Genomic DNA, 23,156 nt, shown 5'->3' with positions numbered 1-23,156 from the left:
GCCCCACCCCCTCACGCAGGCCTGTGCTTTCCAGAATCCAAGATGGCGGGATCCAGGCAAAGGGGTCCCCAGGCCACAGCTCGGCCGTTTTTCTGCGCCCTGCTGCTGTCGTGTAGCCACTACGTCTGGGGCCAAGGCGTGGGAGGAGACCCCGCGCCCCCTGGTGCCGCGGGCACCCCAGCCACGCTGCCACATCGCCGATTCGAATACAAATACAGCTTCAAGGGGCCGCATCTGGTGCAGAGCGACGGGACCGTGCCCTTCTGGGCCCACGCGGGGAGTAAGCCGGGGCAGAGGGCGGGGGGCCCGGGTCCCATCCTCGCCTGGCGCCTCCTCCTCTTTACCTTCTCCCTGCTGCACACCATATGCGCGGTGGAGGGGACCCTTCTCAGCACCCCCTCCTGCAGGTCGGCTCCGATCCGCCAGGTTCCTCCACCTGCCCCCCAGTCTTCCCCCGATTCTGTCCAGCCCCCTTTCCGCCTGTTTTCCCTTTGATCTCGTCGGTTCTTTGCGTTTGATCTAGAGGTGTTTTGTTACTTCTTACAATTCCAAGCACTCACGTAAACTCTTTTGTAGATATCAGGTTTCACCCTAACGCCACGTCTCTAGGGGAAACGTCCCGCACCCCCAACCCCAGCTATCCCAATCTGAGACCTGTTCACGCAGCCCCCCACCTCCTTTCCCACTTCCCCTTCGGCCCTCCCCTGCATATTTTTTTTAAAGTGGTGTTAGCCATGGTTGATGTTCCAATTTGTACCCGATCCCTCCCCCTGACAGCTCTAAAGATGATATATGTTGGTTTTAGAGTAATTTTTAAGTTTTTGTTGCAGAAGACATTCTTCTCACCCTATTGGAACGATACCTTAAATTTGCTTCTCTCGGTGACTTGGTGTAGTCTTTGATCTTTCCTCTTGTATTAACACATTATGTAACTAATAGTCATACTTGTCCCTTTAATAGAAGGGATATATTTTTTGGTATTGATTATTTTCAGAATAGCATTATATCTACAGCCTTTTCATTGTTAACTTTTTTGGAAAAGTCGAAATAACCTGTGCTCCATGTTTTATTCACTCTGTGTTTGGCACTGTTAGTAGATAAGAGTTTGCCTTGCTAGACATTTACATATGTGAAAGAAACATCTGTACTTTAGTGCTGATGTGTCACTGCTGGCTAAGGAATCAGCCATAGCACTTGACATGCTGTGAGCTCTGTTCAGTGACCATCAGATGCACCCTTTGAAACAAGTGGCAAGTGCCTTTATATGAGGTGAGAAGATCTGGCACTTGGAATTCCATCTTTACGTGTAATTCAGAAATCATTTATATAAGGTTTGTGTACATCATTTTAGACTGTCCAATACTTGAAACAAAATGTTCCATTTCTAGAAAGTAATTGTTGACTAGGAAGCACACTTCTAGGAAGGGCTGTTGCCCTAAAATTAATTATCATTAATTAAAAGGTTTACATTTCAATTTGACTTAATGACCAAGTCATTAAGTGTTTGAAGTCGAGTGCAATTATTTTGTTACTCAGCAGACATGAGTTATGTGCCCACTCATCTAGGGTATATTCCTGGGCATTTGTGATCAAGGTAACGTTCTCTTCTTCCTACACAAAGATGATGCAGAAGTACCAAACACAAGTTTGGGGGGTTTTTTGTTTTTCTTTTTGGAGTGATGATGCGTTTTTCAGTAGCGGTTCACACTTTTTCAGTTCTGCTTCTCTCCATTGCCTGCTTGCTCTTCTTTCTGTCTTTTGTGCGTGCACCACATACTCAAGCAACAAGGAATGTTAATCAACGACTCAAATTAGTTACCTTGACTTTCTTTACAGAGCCTGTAACTAAATAAGTTTGTCTGCTGCAGAAACGTCAGATAATGTATCTAGGTGAATTCAAGTCGTATGGCTAGACTGAGTTTGAAATGAAGGGATTAGTATTTTAGCCATGACTTTTCCATCTCCTGACTCTGGGAATCACTGCTGCAGATATTCCTTGCTTTAATTGTCACTGTATTTTTCACATCCTCACTGTTTTCTTAACTCCATTGATCATTTTTAAAAACCTTTTAATTTTGCCCTGAGATCCATTATTTAAAACAATTTTGAAAAGTAGAGAAACCTAAGATTTAGTTTAAACATGGCCCTTTACATTCATCCCTAAATTAGGAGCAAATCTGTGGTGTTTCTTTTTCGTACCTCTATGTAATGTCCTTTTGTACTCTCAGTACACACCCCTGGGTCCATAAGGGCAAAAAATGATAACAATTTGTTACCCTTTATAGCTCTCAGAGCTCTTTCACCTTCATTCTGATTTGATCCTTAGTAGGCAAGGCAGGTGTTATCTGTTTTATAGATTTAAAAAAAAACTGATGTTCAGAAAGGTTAAGGTCTTGGAAAAGGTTACACAGCTCGTGTCAGTAGAACAGCACTCAAATCCAGGTCTTCTGATTCGATATCCAGTACTCTTTCGAGGATGCCTGCCCCCAACGTTTAAGTGTTTGAGGGGGACAGTGACTGATCTTACTGAAGTATCTCAGCTTTTCTTTTTGTCAAGTTTTTTTTCTACCTATACAGAGACAATACAATTATTTCCCAGCATGCATGTCAGAATTGGTTAACATCTGAGAGGGTGTGCTAGAATTGTTCAAATGGAGGCCTGATAGTTGCTTTAATAATTAGTCCAATAATAAGGGTAGCTGACGTTTGTTGAGATACTTACATGCGCTTACATAGGCACTTATCTGCCTATGAGGTTGTTAGAGAAGTGGGGTAACTTGCCTACGATCAGACAGCTAGGAAGTGGGAGACCTGGAACTTGAACCCAGCGTGGAGATGCAGGCCACCGTTTTGAGGATCACTTCTCTCTGAAAAGCTACTGATGCTGAAGAACTGCTCATTGACTTGAAATTCAGTTGACCCTCTCCCTAGAAGAATATATATATGCATAAAATTTTGCATATAACTGTTGGGGTCTTTATGGAAGTGATTGAGCCCAGCCCCCTTCATTTTACAGGTGAACATATGGTGAGCCCAAGAGAGTAAGAGAATTATTGGCTCAAAGTCACACAGCTGAACTGAGACTAGGAATAAGTCTCTTGATTCCTAGTGGTATGTTCTTTTCATACTGTTTGAGCTTTCTAACATTGGCAAATTGGTGAAATACATCAGTTTTTAAAAAGTTGTATGCAAATTCTTGAGGCATTTGAAAAATAATATGAGAATCAAATATTTGGTTTGCCTTTTAAGCCATAATTTTCTCCCTCCTATCCCTTAAATTTTTAGTATATGGTTACAGTTTTATTTATTTATTTTTTTTGCAGTGATATTGCACTATTCAAAAGGGGCGGGGGGTTGTTAGAAAGCCCTAAAATTTAAAAGTTGAAACTTTCAACATGAAATATTTCCTGACAAAATAATTGTATAGGTTAGTGAGTTAAAATTAGATCTCTAAATATATGTAACAGTTTGGTGATGATTCATTGAGTTTTACCTAATTATAACTTAAAGCTTTTCTTCCCTGATTTTTGTTCTAGATGCTATTCCAAGTTCAGATCAAATTCGAATAGCACCATCTTTAAAAAGCCAAAGAGGATCTGTGTGGACAAAGACAAAAGCAGCCTTTGAGAACTGGGAAATTGAGGTGACATTTCGGGTGACGGGAAGAGGTCGAATTGGAGCTGATGGCCTGGTATGATCATCTCTTTAACTTTGAAAATACATACAAATGCACATACCACCAGCCCCTAAATGTTCCCTGTTATAAATTTACAGGCAATTTGGTACACAGAAAATCAAGGGTTGGAGGGTCCTGTGTTTGGATCAGCTGATATGTGGAATGGTGTTGGAATATTCTTTGATTCTTTTGACAATGATGGAAAGGTATGTTTCCTGTCAGGACTGTTGCCCACTTTAATATCTCTGCTAATAAATTAAGCTGTGAGACATACACCTTATTTAACACGTTTGTCAGTTTAAGAGTAGAGAACTCCCAAACTAAGTACGCTGATTAGTCTTTATATAGCTGGGAATTTATAAATGTAAAGCTCTGAATTCATGATTTGTCATAGTCTACCTTGAGGTCATAATGGAGCCCTAACTCCGAAAATTTGCAGGGCCCCCATCCCCAGCACTTTGTACATAGTAATTTTGATGGATAAACATGAGTCATTTTGACGTCGGCAGTGAAACCAGTAGTGTTTAGGCTAGACCATAATAGTTTGTTTTTGTGAACATACCCATGTGCGTTACTGCTGGTAGCTCACATATGAATCTCTTTTCATATGTTAATCAGTTTTTAATCAGCCAATTTCTCTGATCTCTCCTAAAACAGCTAAGAACAAAATGTACTTACACTTCAGAGACATTAAGTTGTGCTTGAGCAGCCTTAAGACTGATCTTTGCTTGAGCTGGTAGTTTATATACCGGGTCATTATTGGCAACGTAAAGAACTTTCATAACTCTTTGAATGCTGAAGCCGTGTTACTTAGCTCCCTTAAATTAAGTCCCCCACTTGTCCCATGCTCACAGTGTGTCCTCAGATACATGCTGTGGTGGACTATTCAAAGAGTCTTCATGGAGGTGTGAAGTGACCGGTTTTGAATGATTATAACAGTTTGCTAAGTTTTTTCTAAGTAAGTGGAAATCTCTTCTATTAATTATTTGCAAATTTTGAGTCTTATAATTTTAGAGATCAAGAGACCTTATAGCACATCCAGAATGATCTAGAATTCTTTGATTTAAGGATTTTAAAACAACTATGTTCTCTTTATTTTCAGAAAAATAATCCTGCAATAATAATTATAGGCAACAATGGACAAATCCATTATGACCATCAAAAGTAAGTGGGTGTTTTTTAAATTATTCCTGATTTCAGCTTCTTTTTGGAAACCTCATAAAATGCATTGTTTCAAATCTGATCATTTTCCAGGTGAAATAACATTATCTAGGTGAAGTAACATTGTAGCTTGGTGGAAAGGTCTTATTTTAATTTGGTTCTGTTTTAAAGTTCTTTCTGTGGACCACCTTATATTTCAAACATAAAAATGTGTTGTTTTATTTAACCTAAAATCATATAATACTTGTAAAGATTTATAAAATGTTCCTGGCTCTCAGTGATGCCACTAGTCATGTCTTTTCATCTTTATTAAAAGGGGTCTTTCAAAATTAAAGTTCAGAACCTTGACTAAACTAATGACTAAGAAATTTACGCCACTTTATTCAACCTTAGTATTGCTGTATTTAATGATTCTCGGTAGGCTACAAAGCTTCTAAGTGTTTAGTATATTTGTAATGTGTATGAATTAGGTATCTATGTTTTTTTAATTTTTTACATGTTTGTTGTGGGAGGAATTACCTTCTAGCCGTCCAGTGAACTGTAAGGAAATTTCTTATCCACACCCTATTTACCGTTTCCTGTCTTAGTGACTTTTCACGCTGGAGCTATTTAAAATAGAGGTGCCAAGGCCTTCTTGTGATTCCGCTTCAGTTGCTCTAGAATGGGACCTAGGAGTCTGCATTTTTAAAGCTCCACATGTGATTCTGACTGTGTGCCAGGGTACAGGACTCTGATCGCGTGTAGACGGGTCGTAGGCTGCCCTGCTGTCAGCGGACGGTGACAGTGGCTCCTGGTGTTACCCAGAGCCCTGACGGGATGCCCAGGAAAAACTCGCGAGTCCACTTTGTGTCTTCTGAATAAGTAACCAAATATCCCAAGACTTTGTCATAACTCGATACTATTTTAACCTTTCTAGACATTAATCACTTTAAATAGTGAGTTTTTAAATATTGCAAAGCTTCAGTTTCTTGTTTGTTTTCCTTTCCCTCACACTGTAGTGATGGTGCTAATCAAGCTTTAGCAAGTTGCCAGAGGGACTTCCGTAATAAACCCTACCCTGTCCGGGCAAAGATTATATATTACCAGAAAACGCTGGCAGTAAGTAACACTCATTTAGAGATAATCAAGGGAACAGTATTCTGGTATGACTTTCCAGTTTGAATCTTTCATCGAAATTAAATGCATTTGAATTTGGACATTTTTCCTGTACTTAATCAGTGTTACTATGAGAGGACAGAAGTGGCTTCAGAGCTTGGTGTAAGTGGGCATGTGTTGTGAAACCTTGCCACTAGGTTTGTGTTTAGTAACTGTGTAAGCATCCTACTGTGTGCCACACATTGTGTACATATCCAAGCCTTCGAGATATAAATATGAGTAAGGCAAAGGTCGTTTTCTCCAAAGAGCTTGTAGTCTAATGGTGGAGATATTTATGTAACATTTTTATGCTATGTGATAAATACTACAACACAGGTACCAGTAAGAAATAAATGGGTTAGAATCCTGTGCCTGCCAGGTGGGTGTGGGGAAGGGCAGAAACAGTTTCTCAGAGTGTAGCTGCGGCTTAAAGGGGAAGTAGGAATTTCCTAGTTGGGGTGCATATTCCAGGCAAAGGAAACAGGCGTCAGGAGGGACTGCTGAAAGATTGGGGAAAAGCAAGTGCTTTGGTGTGGCTGGAGGTTAGAGGAGATTGGAAGAAGTGAGGTGAAAGGTTGGCTGTAAACAAGTCTTGTAGGTCTCATGTAGTTTATCTTAAAAAGAACAGTTTACAGAGTTTTAAGCAGGAAACTGAAATGCTACGATTTGCAATTTAGGAAGAAGGCTTAGACAGCAGTGTTCTTATCATGGCATTTGTGAAAGGAGCAAAAGATACAACCTCTTAGACTCCTCCCCCTTTAATGGGCCACGCCCAGTGCTTAATATTTCACATGCAGTTTCTCCTTTATTCTTTCCACCAGCCCTGTGGGGTGGGCATCCCCATTTTACACATGGGGAAATCGAATATAGGAGGTTTCAACTAACTTGGACAGTGTCATACCAAACAAGTAACAGAATTGATTTGAACCCAACAGTATCTTAACTGCAAGGTTGTACTTGTGGTCTGAGCTAAGGTAGAAGAGCAGTGATTAGGAGGTAGACCACAGCAGTTACTACTAGATGCTTGGGGGCGGGAGGGTGAGTGCAGTTGTGGAGTCAGAGAGAGTTCACAGTTTGCATCCCACATTGTATGGAGATTAACCCTTCATATTGACAGGTATCTAATTCTCTTGCTGAAAATTTGGACAGAGTACTGGAACATTTTCTCTGTGTGATTTAATCTTAACTACAACTGACAAAACTTTGCACCCGAAAGTAATGATGGAAGTTCTCTGACTAGTGCCTCGTACCTACTCCTTCTGCTTCCGTCGTTAATGTCAGTGACTGTTACTTAGGGTGGGGCTAGCGATTGGGTTGCTGGAAGTGAAAGGCATGGAAGAGGCTAGACTGCGGCCGGACTGGGATCGTGATAAGAGTGTCCATGGGTCAGGCGATTCCTGTGCTTTCTTAGAATTCCGACATTCTTTTAAGACCTTTAGGGTCATTACTTCAAAAACCCATTCTGCAGAGTAGAAGAGTACGGGGCTTTTTAGTGTTTTCATTTTCTGCCTTTTTTGGCAATATGACTTCTGTCGCTTTTGCTGTCTCTGCTAACGTATGACAGTCCAGTTACCTTCCTAATTTATTGAAGACGAGCTCACTGTCTGCTGAGGCATCTGTTTAATTCTCAGCTAGCTGTGGTAAACATTGTAAATTCAGCCTATTCGTTTTAGTTCTGCCACTGGGGTTTTAGAACAAGTCTGATCTCTCTTCTGTATGAACCATTCAAAGAAAGTAACCATGGTTCCTCAGTCTTCTGGAGAGAAGGTGAACCGTATTCTATTTTAGAAGGATTTCCATGGGAAGTTATCAGATTTTTCTCTTTAAGTCTTTGACACGTAGAGGGACAAAAATTACTTTCTTAAGTGAAATATCTTGTATAATGTACCAAGTAAGGGAGGTTATTTAATGGACAAGGGATTACCTTTTATAATAATGAGAGAAAGTTGATAGTTGGTTATTAGACCAGATATAAAGATCAAATAGTATTGGCCATAAATTGACTATTTGAAATCTTTTTTACAATGTCTGTTGTAAAAGCTATAGCTACGGTATGTCTCTCTAGGTAATGATCAATAATGGATTCACACCAGATAAAAATGATTATGAGTTTTGTGCCAAAGTGGAAAATATGATTATCCCTGCACAAGGGCATTTTGGAATCTCTGCTGCAACTGGAGGTCTTGCAGGTAAATCTTGCTATCTTTTAATATTAAAAGTTTGTGAATTGAGTTTTATTGGGAATAGTATATTTTGGATACTTGTTTACTTTTAACATTTTAAGACTAGTTGTAAGCTTCCCATGGCTTGTGAAGCCAATCTTTTGGTCTGTGGGGACTGCTAATTCTCTACTTACGTTCTGCAGGTATCCAGTAGGCTGGGGCTGTGTACAGTTAGGTAAATCAGCATCAGTTTTGGTGCTGTTTTATTTTGAAGGAGGCATTTAAAGTTGAGGCTATAAAAGATTCATTGCGAAATGTTTCAGGATCCTGAGAGTTGTCACAGCACATTTAAATGCATTTGGTAGCCTGAGGAAATATGACTGGGGACTAAACTTGAAACAAGATTGACTGCTTTTTCTTCCACGTGTGGTGATAAATGAACTTTCCGTTTGACGTTGACACTATCTGGTGGTTATGTTGTACATTATGTAATTTTATTATTTTCAAATATATGAATTGTTCCTTACAACAACACAGGAAGGGAGTGAGGGAAGACAGATTATATTTACCCCTTTTTTAGATGTGTTTGCCAAATCATGGATTAAAGGACTTTCTAAAGATCACATGAGCAGTAATGGTCAGAGCAATGTGGGAGTTGGTGGAAGAGGATTCCTGGCTCCTGGGTCCAGGGTTCTATCCTGCTGTACAACTTCTCCTCCAGTTCCCTGACCTACACTGTAGTATTACAGTTTTCTCTTTAATCTGGCTACATGTCTAGGTCTCCACAGTAGTGGCAGAAAGCTTAGAGATTGCTGCACAGTTGGAATTTATTGCTTTTACTTTGTGGCTGTAACTAGTCAGGATTTGGTATTTTTAGTTCAACATTACAAAGTTTGATCTGCTAGGTCCCTGTTTTCAGCTTAAACAGCTTGAAATTAATCTGATTTTTTTATATGATTGTAAATAAATAAAATTGTTAATAACCTGCTATGCAAGGGAAACAAATTTGCATGACGTGTATAGAGAGTAATCATATTATCTAATCAGGGTGCTTTGAGAGTAAAAGGAGATGCTATTAATACCACCAGGACAACGTGGATAAATCAGCACTGTCCCAGTAAGCCAGGACAGACGAGTGTCGTGTTTCTAACAAAGTAAGGCAAGTGCTGTAAGCAATGTTCAGAGACGGATAGGTACATCAAGTAATGAGGGACAAGAGTTTTGTCTTGTTTGGCTGGGACATAGTCCGTGAAGATTTGTGGGGAAAACTGGGAGGGTCTTGGTGCCTGCGTTAGGAGTTTAGGCTTGTTCAGACCTGGTCATCTGTTTGTTCATCCCCTTGTCAGACCTTTATTAAGCATCTGTTATGTGTTGAACACTGCTAAATGTTCTGGGTTAGGATTTAGAAAGTGAACTTGCACTTATTTCTAATGAAATTGTTCAGATGAATTTTTGTCTCTAAGCTCACAGCACCATTGTGTTTACCAAATTAGAGCTACTTTTTGTTATTTCCCTTAGTATTTTTTAACACAATAGCTACCTATAAAGTAAATTCACAACCATAAAAATAATCTATTATGGAATTTCTCAGATTTTTTAATTTTTTTAATTTGTAGATGACCATGATGTCCTTTCTTTTCTGACTTTCCAGCTGACTGTGCCTGGGAAAGAGCCAGTAAGTATAAATAGTTTTTTCCAAAAGTTTATTTTCAGTTTAGTAGCTGAAAACTTGGGGAGACTGACGGGTTTGGATCTTGTTTCTGCCAGTTACTGCCATATGATCTTGTGCAAGTTCCTTAGCCTCTGGAACGCTCCATTTCTTGACTGAGACACTGAGATGCTTGTACTGGCCATCTTGTGACATTTGTCCGCATCAGATAAGACTGTGCCCTTCTAGCAAGCACTCAGTAAATGGTAGTGGCTATTATTTTGTGTTGTAATTATTAGTAGCAAGAGTAAATTGGTTATGATTTAAGTAAGAAATAACATTTTTATGTTAACCTTTCAACTAGTAGTAGTTAAAATGCGAAAAAAAAATATTGAGGTTTATTATTTTCTTAACTTTTTTAATTTATTTTTTAATGTGATCTGTTCTTGAACTCCAAAAAAGCCTACACCAGATAAAGAAATTTCAGAAAAAGAAAAAGAAAAATATCAGGAGGAATTTGAGCACTTTCAACAAGAATTGGATAAAAAAAAAGAGGAATTCCAGAAGGATCACCCTGACCTTCAGGGGCAACCTGGTGAGTTGTAGCGACACTGCCCTCAGGGCCGCAGCAGGAGTCCTGGCACTTGTGTGTCCCCTCACCTTTCGTGCATGTCATGCTCTCTGTCTCATCGGGCACATTGCGAGTAATTTCTGGAAGCACTTTGTGAGCAAATCTTCAGTCTCTGAAGGGCTTGGAGGTTGATGTTTCTACAGTAAGAGTGTGGTGTAGTGACCCCCTGCAGTGCGAGCTCTGTGAGGACAGGGAACTCGATGTGTTCACTGCTGTGTCCCCTAAACCTAAAACAACCACCATGCTGTACAGGCATAGCCGAGACTCAGTAAATATTTGCTGAATGAAATCATCCACGGTGTATTTCTTTCCTTTCAGTGGCTCACAATGACCTTATTACTATAGAGATAATACTTGAAAACTGTCAACACTCTTGGGAGAGTATTGTGAGGTGGTTATCTTGCTCTCCTCCCCTTACTAGGCAACAGAATTCTGGGCTTTAAAGGTTGAGAATTTTAAAATGTTAGTCTAAGTCACTGTAATTAAGAACTTCCATGTGCTCCGTGTTGAAAGTAAAACATGGTACGGCCAAACAGAGTGACTCTTTTGTCTGCTAACGTTTGTTCTCGGGGTCGTTTGTTCCCCATCAGCACAATTGAACTCTCTCTGTAGTATGTGATTCTCTAAGTGATCAACAGTATGACTCAGACTTAATGAAGCTAACAATGAAAGATACATTTTATTCTTTCTTTGCATTTGTTTTAAACATCCCATGTGATTTGTTAGTATATCCTGAAGCGTACTGTAGTAAGTATTTGAATGAAATGACCTGTTTTTAGCATGGTCAGGTATAAGGAAAATCAGTTCTTCGCCATTCCATTTCTTAATCTTTTACGTAAGTGAAATGCACAGATTTTAAGAGCATAATTCGATGGATTCTGACATATGCATACACCCATTTAACCATCACCCAGATCAGTATGCAGAATATTTGTATCACTGCAGAATAAATACTCTCTCATGCCTCTTTCAAGTCAACCCCCACCCACAGAGGCGACCATTATTCTGATTTCTACTAACACAGATGAGTTCTGCCCAGTCATATAAATAAACTCACACAGGGTATTTGAAGGAGAAAATGATTCTTAGGTGAAAAAATTCAGACTGAACCTATAATAAATGTTCAACCACCGGAGATGGCAAGGACGGATAGTAATTTCATCATGATTGAATTCATTGCATGCATGTTCACTATTGGAGAGGTGATACCACTGTGTTGCACTGATTTTAGTGCATGTTGGGGCTTGGGTCCCTGGCGACATCGTGTGGGTGATTCTGACTTTGATTTGTCATTTCCATTTCAGCAGATGAAATATTTGAGAGTGTAGGTGATCGAGAGCTGAGACAAATCTTTGAAGGACAGAATCGTATTCATCTCGAAATCAAGCAGCTGAACCGCCAGTTAGATATGATCCTTGATGAACAGAGAAAATACGTCTCTTCCTTGACAGAGGAGATGTCTAAGAGAGGGGCAGGAAGCCCGGGGCAGCATGGACAGGTGAGCTTTCTAAATATGCAGATGCCTTAGTGAGCCTTTGGTGGAGAAGAGTGGTAAAGAAAGGCTCCTATGGTGTGTGATCCTGTAGAGTGTGGACTGTTGAAATGGCTGGTCATCGTTTGTTTTTCCCCCAGATCACTCAGCAAGAGCTGGATACTGTTGTGAACACTCAGCATGAGATTCTGAGACAAGTAAATGAAATGAAGTAAGTATACAAAACCACGTCTGAGTGTCATATGCTGTCTTTACTTTAAATTCATGACTTCTCTAGATATGCAAGCACTTTATTGTTGTAAAATTCCTGCACGCAGGTAAGAATCACGTTCGAGATTCATTTTATAAGTAAGGGAGTGTAAAGTACAGGAACTTTTGATATTTAGAAACTGCAAATATGTCTACATTTTTTCATTGTTCTAAGCTAGAAAAAGCATCTTTGGAAAAAACAGGTTTGTTGCAATGACTTGGCAGCCAGGACTATTCATACATTTCTAAAATATGAAAATATGGGTAATACATAATAATTCTTTGACAAATACTAGGGGAATAAGCATGCATACCATTGTAGGGCTATAAGACAAGCATACCTTATGCAGGAACATCTTTTTGATGGAATGAAAGCATTTTGAAGGAGGTATGCTACGTGTGACAGCCTCTTTTTCATTCTATCTGATACCTTAAGAGAGACTAGACAAAGATTTGGAGCAGGGAGGAGACACTGTGTCCTTAGAACATTCAGTGATAAATTTCTAAAAAGGATCGACTTATGCACTGGTAATAACGTTCAGTGCCTGGACCAGAGAAATAGCCAAACGTCATATTTCATAAACTAATTCTTTAGAGCACTGCCCCAACCAGTACCGTCCTTGACTAACAATGTCAAGGTGAGTTCTTTAGGACTGGAAAGTTAAACAGGATTGGGTTACATAGAAGGTGAAAATGCCTAACACCTAGAGATCAAAAAGCAACCCCCCCAAAAAAAAAAGCAACCCAACTTGTAAAGGCAAATTTATATTTCTTTCATTTGTACGGTTTGGAATTTTTAAAGATCGTCAGTTTGTAAACTTGTGATTAAAATATTAATAATGGTAAATGAATACTTAAATTCTTTTAGAAATAGACTAGATCATGTAACATTATTTTTTTAATCTTGGTTTTGATCTAATTTTAGACTTCAGACTGTTCAAAGTACAGTTTACGTATATCCCCTACCCATGTTCCTCTTATGTTAACATGTACATAACCATAGGACAATTGTCAGAACCAAGAAACTGACATTGGTACAGTACTGCTAATGAAACTCATGATCTAATTCAAAGTTGACCAGTCTTCCCCGACGCCATTTTCCTGTCCCTAGGTCCTATCCATTGCATTTAGTGATTTCTCTGTAGACTTCGCAGTCTGCAGTAGTTCATCTTTCCTTGTCTTTCATGACCACGACAATTTCCAAGAGCACGGATCAGTTGTTTGGTCAATTGTTGCTCAGTTCGGGTTCGTCTGGTATTTAGTGATTGGACGGAGGTTGTGCATTTGTGACGAGAATACAACAGTGTGCCACGTTCATGGTGTCGGCATGTTGCATTACTGCTGGTGGTGGCGGTGATCATTTGCTTATGAAGCTTTCTTCCCAGTTTCTCTACTTTAAACCTCCTGTCTTTCCTTTGGTGGTTAATATTTTGGGAAAGATACTTGGAGACTGTGCTCACTAATTTGCTCACTAATTTTAGCATCTGTTGATGTCTTACCCGAAATAAGAATGTGGTGTTTACCAAGTGGCTGATTTTTCTATTTTCATCATTCCTTCTACATTTATTTAATAGCATTCTGTAAGGGCTAGCTGTCTGTTCTCCGCCATTTATTCATTTAATCAGTTGCTTAAATCAGTATGGATTCATGAATGTTTGTTCTGTGACTTATAATCCAGTACTGCCGTTATTTATTTTATTCACATTGTCCCAGCTCAGTCATTAGGACCTTCTTCAGTTTGGCCTTTGTGTTTGGTTTTTATGCGTTTCCCTTTCTGGTGCTAGACTGTGTTTCAGGCTCTTGTCCTTTCTCTGCCCCAGCTGTAGAATCAGCCACTTCTCCAATGAGCCCTGGTTCCTTGAAGAAAAGTATTTAGAAACCAAGATCTGGGAATGAGGTGTGCTCACTACTGCGGGGGTGCCACTGCTTCTGGGCGTTTTCAGTGGGAAGAGCGAGGGAACCTCTGAGTGTATTCTAACCCACACACCTACACAGCACTATTTTTGTATCCACCAATCTGTCATTTGTTTTAAAAAACCATGAGATTATTCAGATACTTTGGATTCTATTTGCACCGGACTGAACCGAACACTACAGGGTTGATTTTAGCCTTCCCCCTTCCCCTATTTGAAAATTCTGTCTCCAATAGGGAGAAACCTGGTTCTTAGGATCTATAATATATTGACTTATTGGTTCAGTTTTAGTGTATACATAAAGTGGTTCCAGATTGTTATCCTACATCCCTGTAGGAAACACATTTACTGATGGATTCATGAAAAGTTCCTTTTGCCTCTAGCCTCTTCAGTATCTAGACCAGACACTATCTTCCAACAGTTACTCAGTGTAGTTCTCTTCTTCCCCTCTCTTCAGTATGGTTATGATATTTATTTATTTATAGCATAGTTAGGCTTTTTGTTAGTGGTTGTGTTCCTCTATATCTGGTTGATTTTTTAACTTTATATTTTGGGCGTATGAAGGGTATGTGAATACTATGGTTCTAAGAGACTGTGCGTGTGTGTGTGTGTGTGTGTGTGTGTGTGTTTAGGGAGTGGTTGCATATGGCAAAGAAGCTTCGGGAAAGGAGAGTGTTGAGGATGGACATTTGAACTGGGCTTTCCATTGTAGCTCTTGGAGGGAAGAGGTCAGGAAGAACAGACAGACACAGAAGCTAAAATAAGTGAAGGATATTTTCAGGGAATGGCAGTAGCCAAGACAGATAAAGGGAGTAGTAGGAGAAAGTATTAGAAAGAGAATATGGAAACTCTTAAGGATTTTAAAGACATATGGCCATTTTCAAACATACACAGAAGTAGAGAGTATAGTGAACCTCTGTATATCCATGAAATCAGTTTCCACAGTTGTGAACATTTTCTAGTCCAATCTTATTTTATCTACCTCACCAAAAAATCCCCAGGTTTGAAGATATTTCATACTGTAAGTGTTAATAACATGAATTATTTGCCATTTATAGAGCTTTTTAAGTACTCTTAGGTACCTTAACCTGACATTTTCAGGTAGTATATTGAAACTCAGATACATTCCTTTCTTTTTAACTAAGTAGCCCTGTCGTGTTTCTCCCATATTTCAAAACAACCTATTTGTAGGCTCTCCCTACCATGCTTACAGACTCATATCCAAAGGACACACTCAGTGGTAGAACTCGTATCTGACATCTGAATAGTAGAATCACAGCTTACATGGTGATTATAGTATAAAGTCAGTGTGTATAAGGTGAAATAGTGTATGAGGTCAAAATTACCTTAAAAAAGATACCATGCTGGCGACTACCACACCACTCAATATGCCAAAAAAAAATATTTCCTTCCTATTTGAAGCAGATGGCTTTTTAGTTGGGTTCTGGTTGAAGCAGCAGGTTTGTATAAAGGGGCCATCTGATTGGATTACAAGGGAAAATTATATTTGACTTCGGGGTCCCCAAGACCATCCATAGGTTCTTTGGTTTGCTAGAAGTACTCAGAACTTAGAAAAGCTGTTGTCCTCACCGTTATGGTTTATTACAACAAAAGGATGTACAGTAAAATCAGCACAGAAGAAAGGTAAATAGGGTGAAGTTGGAGAAACCAGGCACAAACTTTCAGCTGTGTCCCCACCCCCCATGACGTCTCATGGACAGTGCTCATTCCTCTGCGGAGTGATGTGTGACAACATGTTCAAAGTGTTTCCAAGTGAGGAAGCTCGGCCAAGCCTCGGTGTCTGGGATTTGTATTAGGGGTCAGTCACTCAGGCATGGAGCACCCATGTGACTCGCCTTAACTACTCAGTCTCCAGTCCCCCTAGAGGTCAAACTACAGGGGCCTGAGGCCGCAGACAAACAAAACCATAAATCACGTTGTTAGCGTGTGCTCCCTGGCTGGGCTAAGGCGGGGCAGAGACAGAGACACTTTCATCAGGCAGTATATTACAGGGGCTTAGAAGCCTCCCTTCCCAGGCAGGGGCTGGGCAGGGGCCAGTCCTGAAAAGGTTTGGAAAGTGCAGGGTTTGGGCAGCCCAGGCCTGGCGGGCTAGTTCCTTATTACACAGCATTAAACACCCAGAAAGGTTTGAAATGAACTGTTACCCATTTTGTTATCCAATACCCATTTATAATGTTGGTTTTAACAAATTGTTTAAAATTGTCTCTGTGTGGTTAGATAAAAGATAAAGGTGTAATGTTAATTTGTAGTTTTATAAATTATTTTCCAATGTTGAAGACAATTCAGGTTTTTAAAATATTGAGTTTCTTTCATCCTTTTTTTTTTTAAAAGTGATCTGATATATTGGGCTTAGATGTGTAGCTAACCATTTGAAACCTGTGACAGAATCGTCTTTCTAGCGATTCCATTGTCTAAAGGGATTTTCTGTTTCAGGAATTCCATGAGTGAAACTGTCAGACTGGTCAGTGGCATACAGCATCCTGGACCTGCAGGGGGCGTGTATGAGTCAACCCAGCACTTCAACGACATCAAAGAGCACCTCCACGTGGTGAAGCGGGACATCGAGAACCTCGTGCAGCGCAACGTGGTAAGGAGGAGTGAGCGCATGCGCTGTTATAAGAGTCACGGTGGGGTTACTCCCTAGGTCCTTGTGTGCCGCCTCGCGCTTCCAGATCCTTTTTTTTTTTTTTTTTTTTTTTAATAAAATGCTGTCCCAAATAGTGGAGTTGCCAGTCTCAGACTTTTTTTTTCTAGATTCTTTTCTGTAAACTTACTTTAAAAAAAGTCTCTTGTTACTGGTAATTATATATGTAAATAGCTTTGAAAAGGTAAATGTCTCTTGACAAACCGTTTTGTTAGACTGATGCGTGCTGAGTGCACACTTACTGGGTAACTCCTTTCTCTGTCTCTGCCCTTGGGCACAGATCTGAAGCTGGCTGACTGATAGCAGCTTTCCTTAAGCAAGATTCTTCCAGCTGCTTTTCCTATCTTGTTTCATTTTTCAAAAAGTTTTTTGTTTTTATTTTACTTTATTAGGTCTTTTTTATAGTGTAAGCCTCAGCTGCATTTTTGGAGATTGGTAATAAATATTAAAAATAGGAAACATTTTTGTGCAGTACAATATGCAGAAGAGGCAATATTAAAAGACAGACACTTGGTGCTTTTAAGTTTTTTCTTAATTATTGGCTTAATTATTGGCTAAAAACCCTTTAAAAATTCACAAATGCTTGTAGCACTTGCCTCTTTCTCCTCCAGATTTTCAATATATGGCTTAATGGTTTTCTTATTGACCATTATCTCTTATCCAAAACATTATTACCTATTTGTTAATTATGTTTGAGTCTTTTCCGCCCCAACTTTGGCCAGATTTGCTGTGGGTAGTATATATGTCCTGATGAACTTTATCTCGTAGATGTCAGCATATTGAAAACAAATAATGTTAGAAGCCATCTGCCAAGATTCCTTGATGAAATCTTTGTCCCTAATATTTAATACCTCCTTATAATGGAAGGAACACTCATGGAAATAGAAAAGGAAACATTTTTCAGAATGCTAATTAGTAATGTTGAATGCTAGGAGATTGGGGAGTGTCAGAGCTGAGATAAAGCCGTTATGTTTGCCAGGTAGTTCATAGTAGGGCAACCAAGTGGTTGTTTGAAGCAGAACGCTCCGAGAGTGACGCAGAATGCACCCAGAAGTGTTCCGGTTCAGACAGTAATGTGGTTACCCTGTTGATGGTGATGCTGTTAATAATTAGTACAGCAAGTATAAACGGAGTGTCCAGGGGATTTGTGGACCTTCAAGGACACTAAAATCATCGTCACTCTGATGAAGGTAGGAGCCAGATGGCAATGAGTTAGCGACTGGACTGTGAAAAGATGGAGGCCTTCCAGTGTCAACTACTCTTTCAAAAAGTTTAGTGGTAAAAATTAAGGGGATGGAAGGTATTTATGGGGTGAATGAATGAAAATAGTTGAATTTATAGAGTAGACCATGAGTTTTGTAAAGATTTCACATTTATTTCTTTTTCTAAAATACTAACTCAACTAATTTTAATAGAAAGCCTTTTGCCTTATAGCCATCAAATGAAAGACTGAGATGCCCAGAACTACCACCATTTCCATCATGTTTATCGACGGTGCACTTTGTTATATTTGTAGTGGTACAAACGATGTTATTCGTTGGTTATATCATGTACAGGTAAGCCTCTAAAATTCGACCCAACATTTTTCTGTATTTGTTTAATTTGAAATATTCAGTAAAGTTTTCTAGGTTGATCATAGAACTTTCAATGCCTATAAATTAGATTTATGCAGAGCAAATGTTTCTAGTCTATGTCAGTTCATGTGGGGGTGCATGTATAAAATGTATGCTTATCCTAATGTATTTTGTAATTCAAAAGACTGTATATTTTAATTTTAAGCAATCCTGTTTCTTTCCAAAGTAAAGCATATAGAAATTCCTTCAGTTTTTCTCCTTCTGTTTTTTCGTAGGACTCAACAAGAAGCAGCTGCCAAAAAATTCTTTTGAACACCATTTTCATATGTGTACATCATGTATGTATGTACAGAATGTCTTTTTGAGGGAATTTAAGTATTTAAATTGCTTCATAGGCTAAATTATTAAATTTTGTATAAAACAACTTTAAACATTGATTTGCAGTAAAAATAAAACCTTAAAGACAACCACATGTAAATTTGTGCATAGTACATAAAATCTATTTACATTTCGGTGAATTTCTGGCCAATAGAATATAGCCACTGAACAGAATTGATAAATAATAGAGTAAATAATGGAAAATGGGCACAACGCCCAGATATGAGAATTACCCCTAAGCCTCAGATGTTGGAGGTTTCTTTATTTTACATGAACACACTTGCTCTCCTGCCCCCCAAAATATGAGGTCTAACTAAGAGCTCCCCATCATGATTATTTTGTAGCCAGTCTTTTTTTAAAGAGGTCAGAATTTCCTACTCTAAGACCCAATCCCGCAATCCGTTAATCTCATACTACTCTCTTTGAAATCAAAGAACATTTTGTCTGAGATCAGTAGGATCTGGATAATAGGCTTCAGATAGTTTATTGAAGTATTTTTCCCCTCTGATTATCAGTGATATATTTCACTTTTAAAGGAAGATTTGGGGAAAACTTAAGAGCTGCTCTTTACCTAAAAACCCATTTAGGTGAACACATTCCTCTCATAAGAGTTTGTATGGGTATTTTGCCTGGTAATGTGTTCATTTCATGATTGCTCATATTCGTGAATGTCTTCATTCTAACGATGTCAGTTCAATATTACAAAAATAATTTTTGCGTTTGTATTTGTAATTTAAGGAACTTATCTGTCCCTTTTTGTACATGTAAATTCAGCTCAGATTGCATCTTCTGAGGACGCTTTAGTTCGCAAACCCCACACTACATCCAGCTTTACATTGCTCCATACAACCTGGTGTTTGTCATTCTGCATGTGCGTGTAAATCACGGAGGCTGTATTAGAAGCAGTGTTAGGATTTTTGAAGGCAAAATTTGAAAATAGAGTTAATAATTCTGGTTTCTTTCTTTAAATACCAGAACTGAGGATATTGTGAAGCACTTGTTAGTAAGTTTAACCTTGAAATGTCAGACTGGAAGGGGTTGTTATAGTCTTTGTACATAGTTCTATTAATAGGTGTTATAGAAACAGTCTGTAAGTGAAATTTTTAAATGCACTTAATTTTATTCTCACAGCTCACATGGACTTATTTTTGCTGGCTCCAAAATACTCTTTTACCTCTTTTAGCAAAAGTGGTTATCTTTTGTTTGTCGTAGAATCCAAAATAATACTGTTTTATAAAGTAGTATATTTAATTCTTCCAAACTTTGAGAAATGAACTCTAAGATGTCACTTACAGGTCAGGCTAAGTGCCTAACATCTATACAAAGACTATGAAGAATTCTACATGACAGCAGTTCTTACCTTGTGCTGCGTGTGCTGGCCTTGCTCCTTCTGTTAGCATTTGTCCCGGAACACTGAAGGAGGACATTCTAATGAGGTGTCACTCTACTCAGTCACTTCCGCACGCAAATTGCCTCGCTAGTGTTCTTCCTCGTAGTCTTAACATTGTGAATTCGTATTTCAGAGACCTCCTCATCACAGAATTTACTCTTATTTCAAGAAAAAAATTAATACCTTCAGAAGAATATTTAAGTTGTAGACCATGAACTTGGGAAATCCTCCTGTGATAAAAGGCTTCAAAGTATCCAGTATTATAAAATCCATGGTCACATGTGCCCGAACTTGTTAAAGGAATAGTAAATCTATACAGGGTGCATTTTTCAGGCTAAAATTCAAGAGGAATTGTTCCGATCATTTCCAATACAAAAGGAGACGACTATTATGAAAGAGCACTCGCATGAATCTTTTCTACTTAGTAGTTTAATTTGCTAAAAATCACTTAGTAACGTAGTTCGCACAGGGTGTTTATCATATTATTTGAAAACTGGTTTATTTTCCTCACAATCGTTGACATTATCTCATTTTCAAAGAAAAGTGTTAGCTCTGTGGAAAACTCAATCACTGCCAGGATTCCTTCATTTCTGTACTGTTTTGTATAATTGAATTTAACTTCTCTCACACCAGCAAGTATTTTACAGGTGCCTTGGATTAAAACAAAATTGGTTTTAAAATTTTAATGTAAGTTGTGCTTATGATGCTTTTAAAAAGAAATGCAATTACATGATGGCTGATACCCTTATTTAATGTACCTATTTGTGTTCTGTTTGGATGTTTTATTCAGCTTGACACTTTACTATGAAGCTGCAAACAAACAACATTTCGTTATGTATTGAAGGGATACCAGTTATTTGTCAGTGTAGCCCGTGGACCATCCGGGTCCTGGAACGTTTGTTAAGAACACAGATCCCAGGCCTCCATTCCAAACCACCTGAATCAGAACTCAGAGGTGGGGCTTCAGGATATCACTTTCAACAGGCACCTCAGGTGACTGAGCACACTGATGTTTGAGAACCACTAAGATGGGGAGTGAAAAAAAATTAGCGATGCTTTGTTGATTTAAAGCTGAGCTGAGAGCATAATATAACATTTTCATTGTCAATGACATTAGCAAATGTGCACTGATTCTTTTATACTTAAAATTTACTTCACGTTCTTTTTACTAAAACTCTTGATTTAGTAGCAATGAGAAACTAAACACAGATTGTTGCCTGTAGCTCTTGGTACTTTGGTTGATGGCTTTTAAACTTACAAAATCATCTTCAGATCATGCTCAAGCCATGAAAACTCCCATCTTCACGTCTGCCTGCTAAAGCTTTTTGCTTTCCTGGTGGCGATTTTTATGACATTTTATCTCAGACAATTGTACTTTTTGATAACCTGGGGAAAACAAAAATTACTTGAATGAGGGATTGCCGGACCCGCTGCATCACAGAGACACAGTCTTTGTAAAGAACATAATAATAACAGTTGTGAATATTAAGATGTGATTATCTATTCCTGTCCATGTGCTTATCGCAGGGAGATAGTGAACAAATGATTATATTGGATTTTGTTGTATTTATAAGGTCGAATGTGAAATCACCACTTGCAACTTTTTAGATCTGTATGTTGCCTGTTTAATATATTTCTTTTAAAGTTCAAAGGAGTTTTCTATCCACTGTTAATTTCAATTGGATAACGTTTTTTGTCAAATGTTTTCTGCTGATTGTTATTTGATGCTAGCTGGAATTCAAGAAATGACATTGACCTTATTCAAATAAAGAAATATTTTAGTAAATTTACTTTCCCTTCATTGATTGTGGGTGATAAGTCGCCATTTATTTTGCAAATAGGCCCTGATTTGTGATAGTATTTCATTCAGGATGTGCCGTGCACTCTGTCCTTGGTCTGTTGATACCTACGGAATCAACACATGGAAGCATAAAAAGAGAAGAGAAATGGCATTGGATAAATGCTTCCCTTGCTGGTAATGAAAAAGAGGTTGGTACAAAAGTAATTGTGGTTTAAAAGGTTAAAAAAATTGCAAAAACCGCAGTTACTTTTGCACCAACCTAATATTTAATGTTTTCACTTTTAATAACCAAATACTGGTAAAAGTATAGTTAAGCTGGAACTCTTAATCATTACTAACGGCAGTTAAAAAAAATCTCTTAATCTTTTTGGCAAGCACCATTTAACCAAGTAATTCTAATTCTGTGTCATAAAGCTTTGGTGTGAGACAAACCTGGGTTTGAATCTTGGCTCTGCCATTCGGTAAAGATAACGTTCAGTTTTTTCGTAATACTTATCTCACAGGGTTGGTAACGTAAGAGAGTCTAATGTGGTTTCAGAATTTGGTAGACTAGACTAAGGTAATGGATCCTTTTCTGAGAAATACTGGATAAAATAAAAGATTTAAATCGATAGGTTTGAAAGAAATCAAAGGAAACTTAAAGCCTGATCAGTGAGCCTACGGGGGTGGGACGGTGGAAACGAGGGATTGTGGAAGCTCTAGACACTAGTTGGGCACTGGGGACGTGGCCTTGGCCTTGCAGGCCATAGTCAGGGTCTGGGATCTTATTCAAGGTGATGAGAAGCCTTTGGAGAGGTAACACCCAGTGGGCCCATTTCACAAGTGGGGTACTTATTGTGGGGACAGAGCTAGGAGTGCAGTTTCCAGGCTCTCGGCCTCACGTGGAAAGGTGCTGGCTCAGGTAGTAAATGGCCATCAACTGTGATTGGATGGCCATCAGCTGTGGCTAGTTGGCCGTCAGCTATAACCAGTGAGCCATTGGCCACTAATATAACTGCTGTGGCTACGCTAGCAGCAAATGGGGGCTAGCAAGGAGATGGTGGCTGAGCCTGCAAGAGCAGGTTGCAGTTAGCACGACGGATTGCAGCTGGCAGGTGAGGTTGGTTGGCTGACAAGTGGACGTCAGGTTGCGGATAGTGTGGCTCCTGCTTCCTGTGTCTCCAACCCAGCCGCTAAGCGAGAATATAGTGGTATGACTCCCCTACCTATGGCTCCGTGGGTGTTCCTTTTTGGCCTCACCATGTCCTGCGTTCTTGTGTGGGGAGCAGGACCAGAGACCCGC

At 39.1% G+C, this 23,156-nt stretch overlaps 1 protein-coding gene across 2 annotated transcripts; it reads left to right on the top strand.

Annotated features, from left to right (window-relative positions):
* Positions 1-21,859, top strand: LMAN1 (lectin, mannose binding 1). Of its 2 annotated transcripts, none has more exons than XM_033087222.1 (14): positions 1-280; positions 3,537-3,691; positions 3,775-3,882; positions 4,779-4,840; positions 5,836-5,935; positions 8,037-8,160; positions 9,750-9,808; positions 10,244-10,376; positions 11,717-11,910; positions 12,045-12,115; positions 16,521-16,674; positions 18,166-18,287; positions 18,581-18,643; positions 20,864-21,859. In XM_033087222.1, the coding sequence occupies exons 1-13, from the start codon at positions 43-45 to the stop codon at positions 18,615-18,617; spliced, it is 1,557 nt and encodes a 518-aa protein (XP_032943113.1). In that variant the 5' UTR covers positions 1-42; the 3' UTR covers positions 18,618-18,643; positions 20,864-21,859. The 2 variants fall into 2 exon arrangements, with proteins under 2 accessions (XP_032943113.1, XP_032943112.1); XM_033087221.1 differs by having other exon boundaries at positions 19,979-21,859.
* The last annotated feature ends 1,297 nt before the right edge of the window (positions 21,860-23,156 follow it).

This window comes from Rhinolophus ferrumequinum, chromosome 19 (assembly GCF_004115265.2).
Source record: "Rhinolophus ferrumequinum isolate MPI-CBG mRhiFer1 chromosome 19, mRhiFer1_v1.p, whole genome shotgun sequence".
Classification (NCBI taxonomy): Eukaryota; Metazoa; Chordata; class Mammalia; order Chiroptera; family Rhinolophidae; genus Rhinolophus; species Rhinolophus ferrumequinum.
This window is presented reverse-complemented; position numbering and strand designations above follow the sequence as displayed.